Genomic DNA, 17,863 nt, shown 5'->3' with positions numbered 1-17,863 from the left:
AATGTATATGAAAGTTTCAAGTAAAATCTTACGTGAACTAGCCTGTATACTTTGACTATATGGACAGGAGAATACTTTAAAAAGCAGAAAGTAAACTTAAAATTGCAAAACAGTGTTAGGAAAACTTCTATTGAAATGATTGCTTCTGAAGGCAATCCGTACTAATTCAAAACTATTAATATTTCAATTAAAAAAACCCCAAACAAACAAAAAAAAAGAACGGCCAAAGGAATCCCCTGTTAAAATACGGCAGGAGGAACATACACAGTAATAGGTGAAAGAACAGTATTTGTCATTGGGAAAGGTGCTTCATAATATGTCCCAAGTTTCTTTCTACTAGAAATTTTAGGTTTCTGATGAAAGTGAAATATAATTCAATTGTTAGTGAATTTTATGGTGAAATAGTATGGTAAGTCTCTTCTCATACTGAGAGTATGATGACAATAAGAGACTTGGATGTTGCAGCAGGTGTCACAAACACAGTTTCGGAATGACTGGTATGTACCCTTCATGGTTAAGTTGCTCAAAAACTATCCTTGGTGAGAGGATTATACACATGTGTTTTGTGGATGCTAGTTATAAATATGCTGAATTATTTCTCTAGGTTTCTGTTTGTGGGTTTGTTTCATTAGGCTATATAACCTCTCATATTTTTACCCAGTGAATTCTGCTTTTGTTTTAGCCTTAATGTCTTTCAAACTGGATGTCATGGCCCATAGGAATGAGAAGCAGATAAAAATGTATAGTTATATGTTTCAAAGAAAAAAGAAAGAAAGAAAGAATGAGTCTGATGTATGTGTTCTAATGGGGGGTGGGGGTGGCGGGGAGAACTTTGGGAGAGAAATAGAGAAAGCAGAAAACTTCGAAAGGAACACAGTATTTGGAAAAACCACAAAGTCTATGAAAATACATTGCTTGCTCTTCCTGCCCTTAGAAGTAGGATGTTTGTGGAGAAATGTACAGCCTTCAGTAGAATTATGCAAGATATGCAGTGCATTGAGTGAGATCTTAGTCTCCTGTTTGGTGGATATTCTTTTTATGGCCCCTAGAAAAATAAAATATGTGTTTGTTTAGCATTGCACACAGTGAATGCTCCCATTGAGATCTGCATTCAAAAGGGTAAGCGTGTGCCAATTTAAATAGACTGTGCTTGTCAGGAATTATTGACTTAAAACTAAATCTTTTTTTTTTTTTTTTTTAATTCTGCATCTGTTAAAGTTCTGCATGAAAATAAATCCTGGGGATGAGGAAATTTTATGCTTTATTTCCTCTTTTAAATAATGTTTATGTAATTATGTAGCCTCAATTACTTATATTAACATACCCTTGTACACTTTGTGTGGTTTTCCTGCATAGCAGTTGCCATTACAATTTAAGCAAAAATATCTTCCTCAGACAAACATCTTCTATATAAATGCATTTTTAACAGGGAGGAATTTTTTCTTGTGGAAAAGAATAGTTTTCATGACAACAATTGTTGACCTTTTTTCTCTTTCTTTTTGTTTTGTTTCGTTCATTTAGTCTGGCTGAAATTACATACATATTCATGTATTTTAATAAGAACAAAGCATTACTCTTGGATATTTTCCATAAATTTGTTCTCATAAGCAATTTGATAGACACCTACTGTAACTGTAATGGGGGAAGTTTGCAGTAAATCAGTCTGCCTGGTTTAGAAAACTAGAATTTATTAACCCATTTCCCAAAGTCCCAACGTTGCCTATGAGATTAGATGAAAATTGTTGCTGTTTTAGAGTGGGGGCATTTTATAATCTGAGTATAGTGTCTAATTTTTTCAAAATGAATTGTCTTTTATTAAAGTGAAATCAATTTACCTTTTATTAATTTTGCACAACATTATGGACAATCAAAAAGTCTGGATTTTCTGCATTGTCTCTGATCCTCTCCTAGTGCTAACTATGAAAGAATAGTTGATATGCAGGCTAACCATTATGCTTTTTTATGGAAAGCTTCTAGCGGTAGTATCAATAAAGTAATTTAATTAATAAACTTTCCATTAATTGCTCAAGTATTGCCTCAAGAGGAGTTGCAGAGGCCACAAACAGGATAACCTGCCACTCCAGCACACTAGGCAGTATGTCAGGTCATGAGGCTGGCAGGATATATGAGCTAATGTATAAATCAGTTACATTCTGGGCATGAATGAAGTGTTAAATACATTCAGGAGAATACTTAAAATTCAAAAGGAAGAGTTCCTTACATTTTTTTAATTTATGTCCACAGAACTTTGCCTGTACCTGTTAACTCCTTGTGTTTCATTTTCTTTTCCATTGCTTTACCCAGACGAAACACGGAATGTATACACTTGTTATAGGAATTGTAAAAATTTAATCTGGTGTTCTTTTCAGGCTTTATCTGGTAAAGCCATATACTATCTTAGGATTTTTATAAATATATATGTACAGGAGTTTTACAGTCTTTTTTGTGTTAAGGGAAAAAAGAAGTGAACATGAGAGGTTAAAAAAAATACTGTGCATTTTTTAATCTTAACAATGTTTCACCAGATCTGATACTTTTATATACTATATAGATCTGTCCATATAATTCGAGGGACCAGAGCGTTCTTTTGTAAATTAAATAATTTTAACATTATTTAAATTTTTCTGTTTTGCTTGTCACTAAATTTTAGCATTAAAACTGGATTAATTAGTTTTGGGCTTTTCTCCTCAGTTTCACTCTTTGATTCTCATATATACACAATTCTTTAATACTGATATTCATGAAACAACAGGGGAAAAGGTTGTGTAAAAGACAAAAGAAAAAGGCATTTTTAAAACTTTTTTTTCAATAATGTTATGTAAATACACAAGTATATATTTAAATATAAACACTTTAATTGTGTTGACAGCATCCCTTCAGTCAGGTCTTCCACTGACACCTGCAGTATTCCCAGTACTCTGGAAAATACTGGGACAAACGTTTGTGCATTCTGTATAAAATACAAATATTTATTTCTTGAGCAGAGTTCTGTGGATGGCATTGTGAGCCTCAGTAAAGGCCATTTATAAAATCCCTTTCTGGCTAGGCCATTTTGGGTGGATCACTCACGAGTTCAGTATCAGGTGATTTTTAGTCAAACACAATGGGGATTTAATGTTACAACATTTTGATTTTATATACCGGTTTGGTCTGTGACTTTGAATACTTCTCACATATGTAAGAATGTATATGCAGACAAATACATTTGCACAATGAGCAGCTATGATAAAGTACTATAGTACCCTCATTTCTCTCTGCTGTAAGAAACTTTGCAGACAGATTTTTAATTCTGAACTAAAAATTATTTTGCTGGTTTTAGCCTCTGAATAAATATTTGAAAGTAATATTAAGGACACATCAATTACATTCCTTAATACAGGGGGGAGTTTCAGATTCATTGTAGCACATTGTACACAAAAATATTCTGCGCTAATGCTCTTGCAGGACTTCCTGAAGATGTTACTGTCACGACCAGAAATTATAGAACACTATTTATAAGGTGTTAGTCTAATTAATTTATTTTTCTGTTGCTTACTTAATACAGTTTTGTGAATAAATTATCAGGGTCTTTTACAGACTCTACCTTTATACTCATTAGATACACTACTGCCCAACTTTTTTTGAGGAAGAGACAAATACTTTCTTCCGGAGTGCTTTTTTTCCCAGTGTTCATTAAGCTGCACACATTGGAATGTGTTTACCTGCCACCTCCAGAAACTATAATATACGCAGAGAACGTTTCTCCCTTTGTTTCCACCTTCCAACGTAATGCCACAAGATAACAGTAATAGGAAGCAATTCCACCACATCAGCTTTTTACATTATTTTTGTTATTTTACTATGCTGTGTCTTGATTTGATGTCCATCTAGCCACTTAATTTTGAAGTTTTAGTTTTGTGGTTGAACAATTATCATTTTAACCCACTGCAAATAGTGAAACAAAAAAACCTTGAATTTATTCTTCCGCATTAACTCTGAGATTTTCTGGCAGAGGCAGCGCTGCACAGGAAGATGCTGTCATGTGGTATGTTGGTACCTTCCAGTCTGAACACATTAACCTGGATCATTGTATTTTTCGTGTCTTAAGTAGTAGATAAGGTTTCCCTTTTTTAAAATAAGCAACTGCTCAGAGAAGTCAGAAAGGGACTAGAGACCAGGAATTTTGAATTCCTCACTGTCATAAAATGTGCCTGTCTGCACTATGAGCTCATATAAGTCACTGTTGAACCTTACTCTTGTACCAGGTAGAAATTTAAGGAACAGAAAGTTACGGTACATAGACAGGAAGAGCAAAGTACAGAAAAGCTGTATCATTTGTCAAAGACACCTGAAACTAGTAATACAAGATCTTCTTTTATCTTGAAGTTAGAATTATCCTGTAATTGTATTGCAAGAGTACTCTGAGACTCCAAATGAAACCCTGTTGGGTAGCTTATATCTAATCCTGAGCATATTTGCAAAAATAACAATACAGAAGACAAAATGTTCATATTTTAGCTGCAAAAAGTAAAGCCAAAATGTAAGAATATCTATCACATTTTTCAAGCCCACATTGTATATAAAGTTGATGCTTGTGTTTAAAAATACCCTGTTCTTTTTAGCATCAGGCTGGCGTGCGTTCACTAAATTACTTTAGATACTCTAGTTTCCAATACAGTCTTTTGTAGAGCTAAAATTGGTGAAGTATACTTAAGAATATAAATAATTCTAAGATATAATGTTCCTAAAAATGTGCTATCCCTAGTCAGAGGCTGAGACATAATGCAAGCTTCTTGGGCTGTTTTCCCATTGTGCCACCTGGTCTAGATTTTGCAGTGCCATAAAATAGCATGCGGAAGAAAGAGGGAATAAATTCAGAATTCTGCCATACCTTTTGAGAAGGCTTGAAGGATGATGTATGAAACTGATGAGGTTCCACAGATCATTGTCTTACTCTTCTAAAGAATAAAAGAAGCAGGGAAGAATTGCATAGTTCTTCACCCGCAAAAGTACAGTTCGTAATTACTCAATACATAAATATGAGAAAGTTTGCAGAGATACTTAGCATCGTTATGGGTGTGCTAAGAGAAAACACAAAGTTGAAATGCTTTTTTCTTGAAAAAGCCTTGGAGAAGTCTAAAATTTTGTGAGAACACAGATTTTTGCACTAAGGCCAATTAAGATTCAACTGGCAATATAAGGCCACCTTAACTGCAAGAGTAAGTTTTTCTTTCTTTGCCAGGTGAGTGCAATTTGGAAACTAATTTTGCTTGTCTTACTCTTGTAGAGTTCAGCACAGACTGGCTACTGGTTGAAGATGAGAAAGATTTTGTTGTGTCGTCCCCCCCCCCCCAAACAAAAAGAAAAAAAAAGAAGAAAAAAAGTACAGGACAATAGGAGAGAACAAAACCCAAACTTAGGGAAACATGTTTGTTAGGGTAAAAACTTTATATTTCAGTGAGTTGTACATCTGATTTAAAGCTCTAGTATGATGAGAGTGATCCTTTTATTTTCTCTGGTTCTGTTCCAGCAAAACGAAATCACTTCCTTTAGACAGACATCCTAATTCTAAGCAAGCTGTCCCAGTAGGACCGATAAGATTTTATATAACTGTTTCAACTCACACTATTAAGAACTTTCCTGTGACTTCTGGATCTCAGATTAATTCCAGAATCCCACATCATCCAAGTCACTAACTGAAATACTGTGAAACTGCACATTATTGTATCTGAAAAGGGTATTGAGATCTTGATTCATGCTACTGGTACTTCACAGTCCAATTATTACAATGCATTTCATTTTGATCTTCCCATCTCTCTTGAGAGTCACCAGCAAATGGTCCAGAACTTCAGTCAGACTTCTTTTCTATTAGAGTTGTCACTAGCATAGCTCTTGAATTCTTTATAAGCTCTGGTGATGTGATCTAGAATAAAGGCCTGCTTTTGACCTTCAGTCATTGGAGTGGCCTTGCTCAAACTTACTTTTTGACCTTTCTGTCTGCTCGCGTTCCATGCCCTCTCCTTGGATCGTCAGCCAAGCTGACTTTCCCAAGTCTGCACTTGTCACCTTAAAGTAATGGTTACAAGTGTATTGATGCAGTAATGACTTTACAGCCCAGCAAGCTCCACTTCATTAAATTGGTCGTAATTTGAACTCTGAAACAAGATAGCATCTTGTGTAACTATATTTAAATAAATTAAGGTAAGAACTGTGGTATTTAGTTAGTGATCGGTTGCCATTATTTATTCTTATACTTTGTCCCAGGATAATGTTTGCATAATTTAAAAAAACCCCAAACATATACTGTCATATAGTATGCTTATGATACATAGGCATGTTGGCATGAAATTTAATGGTGAAATTAGCAACAGTATTTTCTGTGTTATTCATAAAAGCTTTTGCAGTATTTCACACTGCAACCTAGTTATTAGTGTATTAGTAGCCCACGTGATGAGGAGAGAAGTATTATGTGATGGTCCGGGTTTCATTTCAGAAACGTCAGGGGTTTTATATATTCATAATCTTAGTTCTGCATTGCTTCCCTTCACAGTTTGCAAATGCGCACGCTTTGCTGCAACATAGGCTCACTTTGGAAAAGTAAAGGAGAAGAAGGGGAATTTTTGTAGCCTGTATTTAGTGGCCTAATTTCAGTCTTTTTAAAATCGGCATGAGTCTAGCATAATTCTGATGAAGTTCTGGTAGTATAACGCTCAGAAAAGTTCAAATTTAGGCACTAGGAACTGAGTGCATAGAGTGTATCTCTTCCAGAAAAGAAAAAGGTTTTTCTATAAGTTCTTACATGAAGTGTAAAAGGTATTCTTTTATAATATTTGAAAGCTAATAATGAGTATTGCAAGCTTAATGCAACAGTAGCTGTCCTGTTTTGGTTTTTTTTTTTTTTTTCCTCTTTTCTTTCTGCACATTCACCTCTTCTTGAACAGAAATAAAAGGTTCAAGGCTTGTCAGCATCAGTTTATAGATAGCTGTTTAAAAATAATGAGATATTGGGTATTGTAAGGCTCAGGGCTGTCTTGCCAGACTCATTTATTTCCATTCACCTTTTGTCAGAATTGCAGACAGAAGACATTCAATTAAAACTTGTCACCTGTTGCGTGTGACCTAATTTGTATTTGTGAGTGTCACAGATTAGGATACTTAGCTTCATGTGGAACCATTAAAAATTGTAAAGCAACGGTAATACTCTTAAACATTCTATGCCACATTTTCTTCGTGTGAACATCTTTGTTTATGGACTGTTCTTCAATGAAAATCACTTGCGCTAAGAAATAATAGAATTTATTTACACAAAATCTCATTTGCATGGGAAAACTAAGTGGATTTTTTGCATGTTCTTTTATGTTTTAATGCATAAATGACAGTGCACAAAAATTCAGCGTGTAGATGATTAGTTCATGCAAAGTTAATGTTCCTTTCAAGAGAGGTTGAGTACTGAGCTGTGTAAGTAACACATTTATCAGTTCTTTTGTCAAACGGAGAAAGAAAAAACCTCTGGGCTTTAACCAAAGAGAATTTTTTTTCTTTCAGTTCCTTTGCCAAAATCCAGCCTTCTCATCCCCTCCTCTCAGAATAAATGAATTTTCCAAATTGTTGCTTACATTTGGTTGCCTAGAAACATTTTTGATTATTAAACATAAGCAAAATCTTCAGTGAAACATTGGTTCAAAACAATTGTTTTACAAAAGCAATATTTTTCTCTCTTCCCCCCCCCCCCCCCCCCCCTTGTATAATAAACTGTTTTTTGCTAATCTTTGTCAGGGGAACAGATAAATTAAGCAACTTACAGTCACAGAGCAAGTCAGGTATTATAGTAATAAACACTGTTTTTTCCTTCAGTCCATTATATGGGCTGCTTCATGAACTAAGTTGTTTTATAGGCATCTCTTGAGGACAGCCAATTTTATCCCATATTAACAAATACTTTTTGGTACTGGCTGAATGCAAAGTAGGAGGATGATTTTTAGACTTTCTATGCTACACTAAGTAATGTGTTTAATAGTGCAGATAGCTATCAGAAGACAAAACGCTAAAGCCTTCCCCTGCTAATTGTTAATTCAGCTGTAGATCAGGAAAGCTTTAATGTGAGTCATAGCTTTTACCTTCTTTGATGACTTAGGGCTCTGTTTTCAGAATACTACCTGCCTAATGGACACATATTTTACATCTCTAGCTGAATTTTTTCCTGCATATGTTATCATCCAAATACTTTGTAAACTGATTTCAGAAGCTGTCTGGCATCCTTATAATTCAGTACATAAACTAAATATGTAGATCCAGAAGAAAAGATAGCTTGTGTTATATTTTTTCTTCATGCTGCGTTACTTCATTGAGAGCACTCTTTTGGGGTTTGAAGTGGAAGTATTTTTTCCACGACAGATCTTTCAGACTGTAGGATTAAGGCACTGGCCTCACACTGCTCTAATCGCAAACTACAGAGATGACTGAATTGTCTAAAGAGTAACCAGATGACCGTGCATTCTTAAAAGTACATTCTGTCTGTGTTCATGGTGGAAAAATGAACTGATTTTCCTGTTGTATGTGAATGAAAGCAAAACCCAGAGTTCATGATATTCACTCAAGCTTACTCAGCAAACTTACAAATAATCAGGGTATGTTCAAGTGAACTGAAACACTGTTACCAAGACCGTGTCCCAAAGGAGAACCACATCAGAACCTGCCATTGTTTTTTTCCCTTTTTCTAGTTGTGCTGTGAATCTGTTTATTTGGCCTCTGCTACTGATGTTCTTCTAAAGCTCAGCAAGATGCAGTTACGTAGGTATCAATTCTTCCTGGTCTCACTGTAAAATTTAAGGCAATGCTGGAAATCTTACACCTGTAGAAAATGGGTAATACACATGTCTCAAAAAATTAGATAGGAATATATTTGGTACATACTGAATGCCGTTTTAGAGGTGGAGTTTGCGAAAATGGCATCTGTGGACAACATAACATAACTGCTTGCCATAAGTCTCTCATAAGTAGGGCATGTGGAAAGGGAGCATAATTTGGAATTTCCCTAGGAAATTGTGCAGATGTGGTTCTGATCTCAAACTGGTTCTTTACTGGTGTACTGGAAGGTAGAGAGAGAGTTTTTATTTATTTATTTTATTTTTAAAATATATAGTTATTTTGAGTTATTCAGATATTAGTTCATATTTAAGTGAACTAGATTTATTTTTTCCAACACATAAAGCTCTCCCCAACGATAGGTAGTGATGGATTTCTTAAAGGCAGTCCTGGTGTTGGTAGGCCTTGATTTGAAGGACTGGGCTGATGTGTTCCAGTGTAGCCTGAGAATTCCCTGTGAGTATAGAACTCTGTGAAAGGACAAGAATGTTTGTGGGATAAGTGGACAGAAGAACACTGGGGGCTTGTAGCCAAGGTAAGAAGGAGGGGATGGAAAAGAAGTAGGTTGTAAAGGAGTAAATAGTATACATTGGATGTGGCTTGGATCGGTATGGAAAATGGGATGACATGGTTAAACAGGATTATCGTACTGAGGACCTGAACTGCAAAAAGAATGATATATTGGGGTAAGGGCAATCTTTTGATTATATAGCACCAGTCACAGTGGGTACCTGTCCCATGTGAGGGCTTCAAGGTAGTGTGAGAAAAGGACTACAGAATAGGAATAATGATTTGCATCTCTTGTGAGAGAGGAACAGATGAGGAAATACAGAGGAAACAGAGTTCAGGTTTGCTGATACTAGGTTTGTTTAGATTGAAGTACCTGATGAGTAGCTCATTTTGTACATCATCTCTAGTCTTCAGTTATTTTTGTTCAAGACTGTGGATGCTTTCACTTTAGAGTAATTGCCCAATATAATTTTGTTGTTGGTAAGTATTTGATAGAAATCACATGAAGATTGTGTGAGGAACTAGGAGGTGAACTTTTTTTGTAGAAGCTTGTATAATGACTATGACATTTCTTTTCCTGTAAGGCCAACTGGCGAAATTCTTATGTTGTATTAGTATGTGTAATTGCTTTCTTTTAAAAAAGTAGTTATTGCATTGATTTACATAGTTTCTGTCTTTCTGTTCATTACAGTTCTACTCTAATCCTTGTCTTCTGAGCTTTGCAATTCATGTAAAAATGTGTGACTACCCATCAATCCTGACCAGATCCGTTCACAACGTGTGCTTGTCCTAAGATGTAAAGTGAATGTGTTGCACCTGGCTGTTGACAGTAGTTAATACCGTCACTGGTAGCAATGTTATTCTTTTTATTTGTACCCTGCGGTCATCCCTATTTTTCTTACAAGGTCTTTTGTTTTTGTTTTTTTGTTAAATTTTGAAATGAAATTAAGTGTTGGGGAATGTGGAGAATGAACTTGCTTGTCTTCAGTGGAGCTTTGTTCGGTGACATTAATGGATGTTTTCATCCTAAATAACTGCAATGATAATACGTACAGTGCAATTCATTGTACATGTGACATGAGTTTATATAGGTGGAGTGGATATCTTTCTTTTCACTTTATGGTTGAGGAATATAGGGTGAATGAACCAAGTTGCTGAAGACGCTGGCAAGCCACAGGCACAGCAGAGCTAAAGCAGAGGTCTGCCTGACGTCTCCCTGTACGCTAGCTAGACACCACAGTATCCCCCTTAATAGCCCGGAGTATAGACTGTGTGTTGAATTGTAGCAATTTCTTCTGATCGAGATGTTAATCTCCTTCCACCCCAAATGAAGATCTTTGTGGACAACGTTGTTTTTCTTTCTTCCCTTTGTTTTTCTGATGAAGAAGGCATCAGTGATTACTGTCTTGAGAGCAGATGAATATATCTTTATGTAATAAATTCTCTCCTACAAGCTATCAGAGTTGTGGGGAAATGCATGCATAGACACAGGAACCTCTGGGTTTCAGCTGGCTGCCCACCACAGTCCAACGCTCCGATGGAATGTGGGATGGGTATACTTTCTTAACGGTGTCCTGCATTGTGTTTACTTCTGTAAATACTCTGGAAAGTAAAATACTGCTTAGGGTGTGTTAGATTATCAGAAATCAATTATAAAGTAGCTACTTTGGGGTGGTACTTGGAGTGAGGAAAGCTTCAGACCTAAACTCTGTATCAGTTTTAATGAAAGGGTTATAAACCTCTAATTTGTATTCTGTTGGTATTATGTTATGCTTTTACATTAAAATTGGTATTATGTAAAATGCTTTTACATTAGAATTTAAATTAGCTATAGTTTTGTGTGATTCTAGAATATGCAGTACTCTTACTTTCCAGTTATTTAGAACTATAATGTTTTTCTAATAAAAAAATTTAAGTAGCCATATTTACAGGTACAGCTATTTATAATAGATGAGTGCATGGGTATATATATATAATTTTACTGTTTTGACATTTGTCTGTATTTCCTTCCACTGAGTGTGGGAATGGCTTGAATGTGTACCTCAGCAATTGCAAAGGAGGTAAAAAAAATTGTTCATCTTGGTAGATTTATATTATTTTAATTTAAGCTTCAGTTCCATTACTTTTTGATTAAACATACTTCTGTCTGATGCTATCCATCTTTTATCACTATGAAATCTGCTCCCAAGCAGAAAGAAGGATGGCATCTGAATTATGCAGAAATCCTTTTCTATCTATTTTTCTTCAAATGTTGGGCAGTCTTTTTCATAATCCCACCAATATTGCATGTGGCTTGTTCTAATCCTTTCCCTATTTCTGAATGTTTAACTGTCAAATGTTGATCTTTTGCTATTTATTTTTAAGGCAAAGTATTGTCCTGGATGTCATTTGTTTCAGGTGTAGCACAAACTCTTGATTCAAGGGTGGAGAACACTGAGTTATCATTAGCTTTGAAAAGCTTTGGACTATAAATTTTTTAAGTGGTTTTGTAGTTCATGCATTTCTAAGTATAATTTTAAAAACAAAAAACAACCATGTTTTGTTGATTGAATCACCATGAATTTTATCAAATAGCTTAGACCACAGATCAGTCACAAGTTTGGCAGTGATAAAGGTAAATACCATAAATAAGATTTCATTCTTAGTTATTCACTGACCTTTTTGGATATGTGGTTGATTTGGTTTATTATTTATATAATGTGATTCACAAAAAATATAATCTGTAACATACAATGATAAATATACTTCTTGAGTTTGAGGGAGTGAAATACAGCCTTCTGCAGGAAACCAAATGAAATTTCACTGTTAGAGGTGATCATTACCCACTTTCCTGGTGAGCAAAAATTATTGGGCACTGTTGTAAACAATTTACTGCATTAGAGTTGCAGACATTGGTTGTGTCCTTAAGCCAAGTATCTCCTGTGTTACTAACATTTATAGATACCAACAGTCCGTCTGGGCGAATGAGAACCCCATGCACACAAAGCCCTCCCTGCTGGTAGAGGAGCACAGAACTGGATCTCTAAACGCTCTAAATGTCTTCCTTGGGTCAGCTAGTGAGTGTTTTGGTGTGTTAGCTTAGTGCCAGCTAGGAGAGCAGGAAACAGAACAGGAAAATAAAAGGAAAAAAACCCAATAAATATAACAGAAGAAGAAAAAAACCCAACGCTACAGGAGTTGGCTTTGGATTTCTGGCTAGTTGGCAAAATGGCTTTGCTTCACCAAAACCCAACCAATCCTCTCTGGTTTTTGAGGATGAAAGAGGACTGACAGATGTTTCCTGGTAACTAGACTGTGCTACTGGTGCAGGTCCATGGGCAGCGCGTGAGCTCTGTGCTATATTCTTGCTGTGCACATAAACTGTAACTTCTTTGGTGGTGGCTTCTCTGCTGTCCAGAAGCCAGTTCTGGAGGTATTTCCTGCAAGGGAGAGACTAGGGAGATGGGAAGTAGTAGAGTAGGGCACAATAATGGCAATAGAAAAGATAAATAGAAGGAGAAGAGCTAAAATAGACAATGAAAAGAAAAGTGATAAAGTGAGCTGTGCTTTATTACATCGCTCACAGGAATCATTGATATGTAATGTGTCCTTGCATTCTTGTCTAGTTAAATCCATGTCATCAGGGACAAATTTTACACTTGGTATTACTTGTCCTGTTGCCCTGCATATGTGCCAAGTTTTTCAACTTCAGTGTTATGTTACTACTTGGTTATACTGACATTCATCCTGGTTGTCTGGAAATCTGCCTGGGTGACTCAGAAGGAAATAAAAATACTTCATTGTTTTATAGGACCTGTTTTCCCCCCTCCTTTTTTCATTTTGTCCATGAAAGCAGCTATAGCTTGTTTCAGGAAGGTAAACTCCTGTATCTCTGTACAAAACAGATAGCAGAATGCTTTACTGGAGCAATGAAAATATGGGTGTAGAACACAAATGTTAATTCAACATTGATGACACTTAAATGCACAGCCATACAATTTCTTTCAAAACCTCATGAACCATTTCAGGACTCTAAGCCACATATATGTTCTTATTTTTCTAAGGATACTTATATCCTCTGACCGTGTTAATCCATGTTAATTAAAAGTACTGGTTTTGACTATCTCAACTACATACAGCAGTCATTGTTTCTAAACTTCTTGTCCTTTGTACTTCTCCGCTCGTAACGTTAGCCTTGTGTATCCGTGATGGTTATTACAGCTTTGAACTTTGGCTTCTGGCAGAGACTACTTACGATCAGACTCTTTCAAATGGAAGCTGAACTTGTTAGCTGTTTTTAATAATATGTAAAAAGGAACAAGTGGTTTTAAATGAACAGGAAATTATGTTGTGAAAGTTGGAATGGCTTGCAAATACTTGTAGCGCTGATTTCCCTTGCTTTCTAAAATCAATCTTTTTGAAATAAACATGCATTTTAAATAAATATTGGATGGTGTGAGATAGAAGATTGTTATTTGAAAGGCATACTCCTAATGTATTTAATTACAAGTTTGCTTATTTTTCCCAATACAGGTGTCCGCCTAGACAGAGTACGTGGTGGTCGCCAGAAGTACAAGCGCAGAATAGATGCAGAGAATAGCCCATACCTGAACCCTCAGCTAGTTCAGCCAGCAAAAAAGCCATGTGAGTACACCAGATAACACAAAATTTCTCTTTGAACACAAGGTATTGACTCCTAGCCCTGTTACTAAGCTCCTTCTGACTGGGACGAGGGTTTGGTCAGAAGATATTACGGTGAACACTGTATCCATTTATCTGTTAACATATTTTGTTTTAAATATGCTCATCTTTCTCAAGTGGAGTTGAACAAAGAATATTTTCACAGGTGGAAGTGTATAAAAGGATGGTTTATGCAGTGCAAATTTTACATTTACAGGTTATCTTTATTTTCAGTGGTACATAAAATGTTCATACTGTGATCATTAGTTCATTGAAGCTTCTAGTTTCAGATTTCACAAGAAGGTGATTTTTGTAGTTTTCACTAACTAAATGAGTTTGACTGCTCAACCTCCCAATGAAAATATATTAAGAGCCTCATTAATTTATATCTATAGATTAATACACTACCTAGCATTAGATTAAAATAGCAATATGCCACACTAATAACAAGCATAAATTGGTAGTTTGGGCTCTAGTACCCTCATGCATTTTTTTGCTTTGTTTTGTTATGTTTTAATAATGTCCTTGATTGTATCTCGCCAGACTGAAATTAAGAGAGAGAGAGAGAGAGAGCGAGAGATGATCATCTCATTGCTAAAATACAAGTTCCATCCTCTTTGCGATTAACTAAAAATAGTTAGGGGTTTTGCTTTGCAGCTTATATAAACTCAAGCAGCGACTGTACTAATTCCATGAAGTAAATTTAATAGCATTATAGCTGTAGTGCAAGAGGCTGGTGTATTACCCTGCAAAGGCGTACATGCTGTATCAAGCACTGTAAACTCATACGAATTCAAATGAGAATACACGCATCCAGTTGCTCCTGCCGAAAAGGTTAATTTGCTCCTAAAATAGAGAAAGAAGCCAGAGAAATAAGGAGGGCAGACTCTTCCTTTTCTCCTCTTTACCTCTGCCCCTGTGCCTCTGAGAACACACGTGTCAGTTTTAGGTTCTTGAAAATACCTGGCTGTATGGGAAATGAAATTTGTTTCCGTTCCTGTTCCCCAGTAGGGGACAGTGCTGTGTACAACACGTTTGAGCATATGGGGATCTGGAGAGCAAATAAACAGTCTTTGAACTGTAAGTGAAAGGGCATTTTAGCTGTGTCAAAGAAAAAACAGCCAGTTTTACATAAAATTAAGGCTTAAGTGAACATATGGCATAGTTTCCTTTTGCCTTTCCAAAAAACATTATGCTGATTATATTCCTTCAATTGTCCAATCTGGCATCTTCTACTCAGCCTCCATAAGCTGTCCCACTGTTCTGTAAATACAATCTAGGGCTGCACTAAGCAGATTTTGCACATTATAATAAAAACTTTCTGATAATACAATAAAATTTAATAAACTCTAATGCTTAATTTCATTAGAGGTTTAGTTTTCCTGGGTGCACAGATTGTCTGTTTTTCATTTACTTGATATTGTCATTGAGTAGAAATGTTGATAGCCTAGCATACCGAAAAATGCAAGACCAAAGAGGCAAAAAAAAAATTCCAACCCACAACCCCCAAGCCCTTTAATATGAACAGAGGTTGGTGCACAGAGGTGAAGCATAAGAATCTCTGTGTAAACCCAAGATTACTGCAAAGCAGTGCATTATGTTACCTTTAAGATGATAACTACACCAGTTTCTGTAAGCTCCATTTGTCTGAGATAAACTAACCTCCTTATAAATCATTACTCATTATCTAAGTGCCTCACTTCGTTTTCCTTAGCTCGTCTAATTACAAACATTTTTGTAACAAACATTTATAAAACTTAATTTTCAGATCCTGCCAGATAAGTGTCAAGACTCGAAACAGTTGAATCGGTTTTGTGTGGAAGTAGCCTGGGAGATTTTCTGGAGCCTGACTGATAGTTTGTGCATAACAGAGGCACAGGAATGAAAATTGGGTTCTATTGATTCTAATTAGGGAAACATTAAATAAGATTTACCTAGAAACAGCGCTCATGGCTATCCAATTTCCTGAGTGATGGAGCTTTCTGAGTACATTCAAAATTTTCCTATGGTCTGTACTAATGCATGCTCCATTACATGTAGCTTTTTCCCCCTATAGGGAAAGAACAGGTGTTTGGAGGATATTTCCTACACCTGCTTCTGGTCTCTGCTGTGTTGTCCAGCTTCACCATGGAATCCAATGGCCTGCCTGTAGATCTTGTTGATTGCAAAAATAAAAAGGATTTGAGATTTTGTGAATCCTGATCACAATGTACAATATTCCTGAATCATCTACAGAAAGCCATTGGTGAGGAACCTAATAAAAAAATGAAAGAGGTTTTTTGGCCATTCCTTCTGTTTGCAGGGGGAAAACCAGAACGTGAGGGTGTGAGTGCTTTTTAATTCATTTATCACTGGTTAAAAAACCAGAAAATTGAAGTCCTGATTTATTTGTCCTGCTTTTCAATACATGTAAAAATATTGGGATTTGGAAAGAAGCAATGTTATCTTTTCCCACTCAAAAAGATTGTTTTCTGTGTGAAATTAAACAGGATATGAAAAGATTGTTTCAAAAAGAAATTATGTGCAAAGGCTGTTTTTGAACGTAAGTTAAAACTACCATCTGTCATCTTTAAATAAGAATAGAATTCCTCATTAATCAGTTTGATAATCAGTAGAATATTGAGATCAAGAATTACTCGGTTGGCATAGTTCCTGCAGTTCATATAAAGCATGAATATATCCCCTTGTAATAAAACATACTTGATGTGATGGTTTCCAGTTGGCTCTTGCACTTATTTTATGAAGGGCTAACATACATCACAATTTCTGACACAGAAATTTGGAATAAGGCAAAAATTGTAGAGACAGTAGATCAGAATCAAGGAGTCTGTGTCACAAAAGAGCAGTAAAGTATCAGAAATCTGAATCAAGTGAGTATTTTATGGAAATCTGTCATGGGCTGGTAGGGAGCCTTTCTGGTACTCCTGGGCAAGTCACATCCCCATCAGCTTCCATTGCAGCTCCCCCACAGGGGGACAGTGTGGTCCATCCTGTGACTTATATGTGGAAGGGGAAAATGGTACTAATTCTGGCAGTTTTATTTGCAGTTGGGAAACACTTTGCACCTTCTTGCAGTGGAATCCCCTTTATATCAAGCCCCATAACTCTTTATCCTAATGAGGGGAACAGATTTTTGTAAATTCACCAAAGGGTGCCATTTGGGCTTTAAATTCTGGTGGTGCATTTGAGGTCACAAGGTTTACCTACCATGAAAAGTAAAATGTAAATATATTGAGAACTATATTAATGTATCCTGTATTAGGAGGCTTAATGAATTAGTTGTTTTCCCATTTTTCACTTCTGCCTTCTCAGAGTAACAAATCACGTTCCTGTATAGAGATGAGATACTTCCATTGTGCCTCCACATGGATGTAATGTTCATTTTATGTTTATCCTACTTAGGGAATATAAAATAGCAACACTGTATTGTACATATTCCAGGCTTTTCTACACTTTTTTTTTTCTCTTCACTTTTCCTTATAACTTAACTGATTATTCCAAATAGATTTCACAAGTCATCTGGATGAAAAAGTTAATATTAAACACATGAATGAGAAAGCTATATAGATAAAAATAACCAGTGTGTGAATACGATAAAGTATCATTCGTTGCACAAAAACAGTTTTCTGAGATAGAGTCTGCATCTATTGACACTTTCCTTGGTATTACACTCTTTATTCTCATTGATTTTAGTACTATTCCTAGCTGGAAATGAGAGGAGGTCATTATTTTTATACTTAAAGAAGCTAATCTTATACATGATTCTGAATTTGTGTGTTTCACTGAAAAGCAAATACAAGACAACACCCCACTTTTTTTACAGCATGGGCCCCAAAGAGTACAGGCAGGA

The 17,863-nt window shown here is 35.8% G+C and overlaps 1 protein-coding gene across 17 annotated transcripts in view; it reads left to right on the top strand.

Moving 5' to 3' along the window:
- ESRRG (estrogen related receptor gamma) overlaps positions 1 to 17,863 on the top strand; it is a 406,419-nt gene that overhangs the window by 339,260 nt on the left and 49,296 nt on the right. For all 17 annotated transcript variants that reach the window (XM_037406050.1, XM_037406043.1, XM_037406044.1 and 14 more), the window contains one exon: positions 13,867 to 13,977. In XM_037406050.1, coding sequence (XP_037261947.1) covers positions 13,867 to 13,977 — 111 coding nt within the window. The remainder of the gene's footprint in view (positions 1 to 13,866; positions 13,978 to 17,863) is intronic.

This window comes from Falco rusticolus, chromosome 12 (genome assembly GCF_015220075.1).
Source record: "Falco rusticolus isolate bFalRus1 chromosome 12, bFalRus1.pri, whole genome shotgun sequence".
NCBI classification, from domain to species: Eukaryota; Metazoa; Chordata; class Aves; order Falconiformes; family Falconidae; genus Falco; species Falco rusticolus.
The sequence above is the reverse complement of the archived record's forward strand: the minus strand, read 5'-3'. Positions and strand labels throughout refer to the sequence as shown.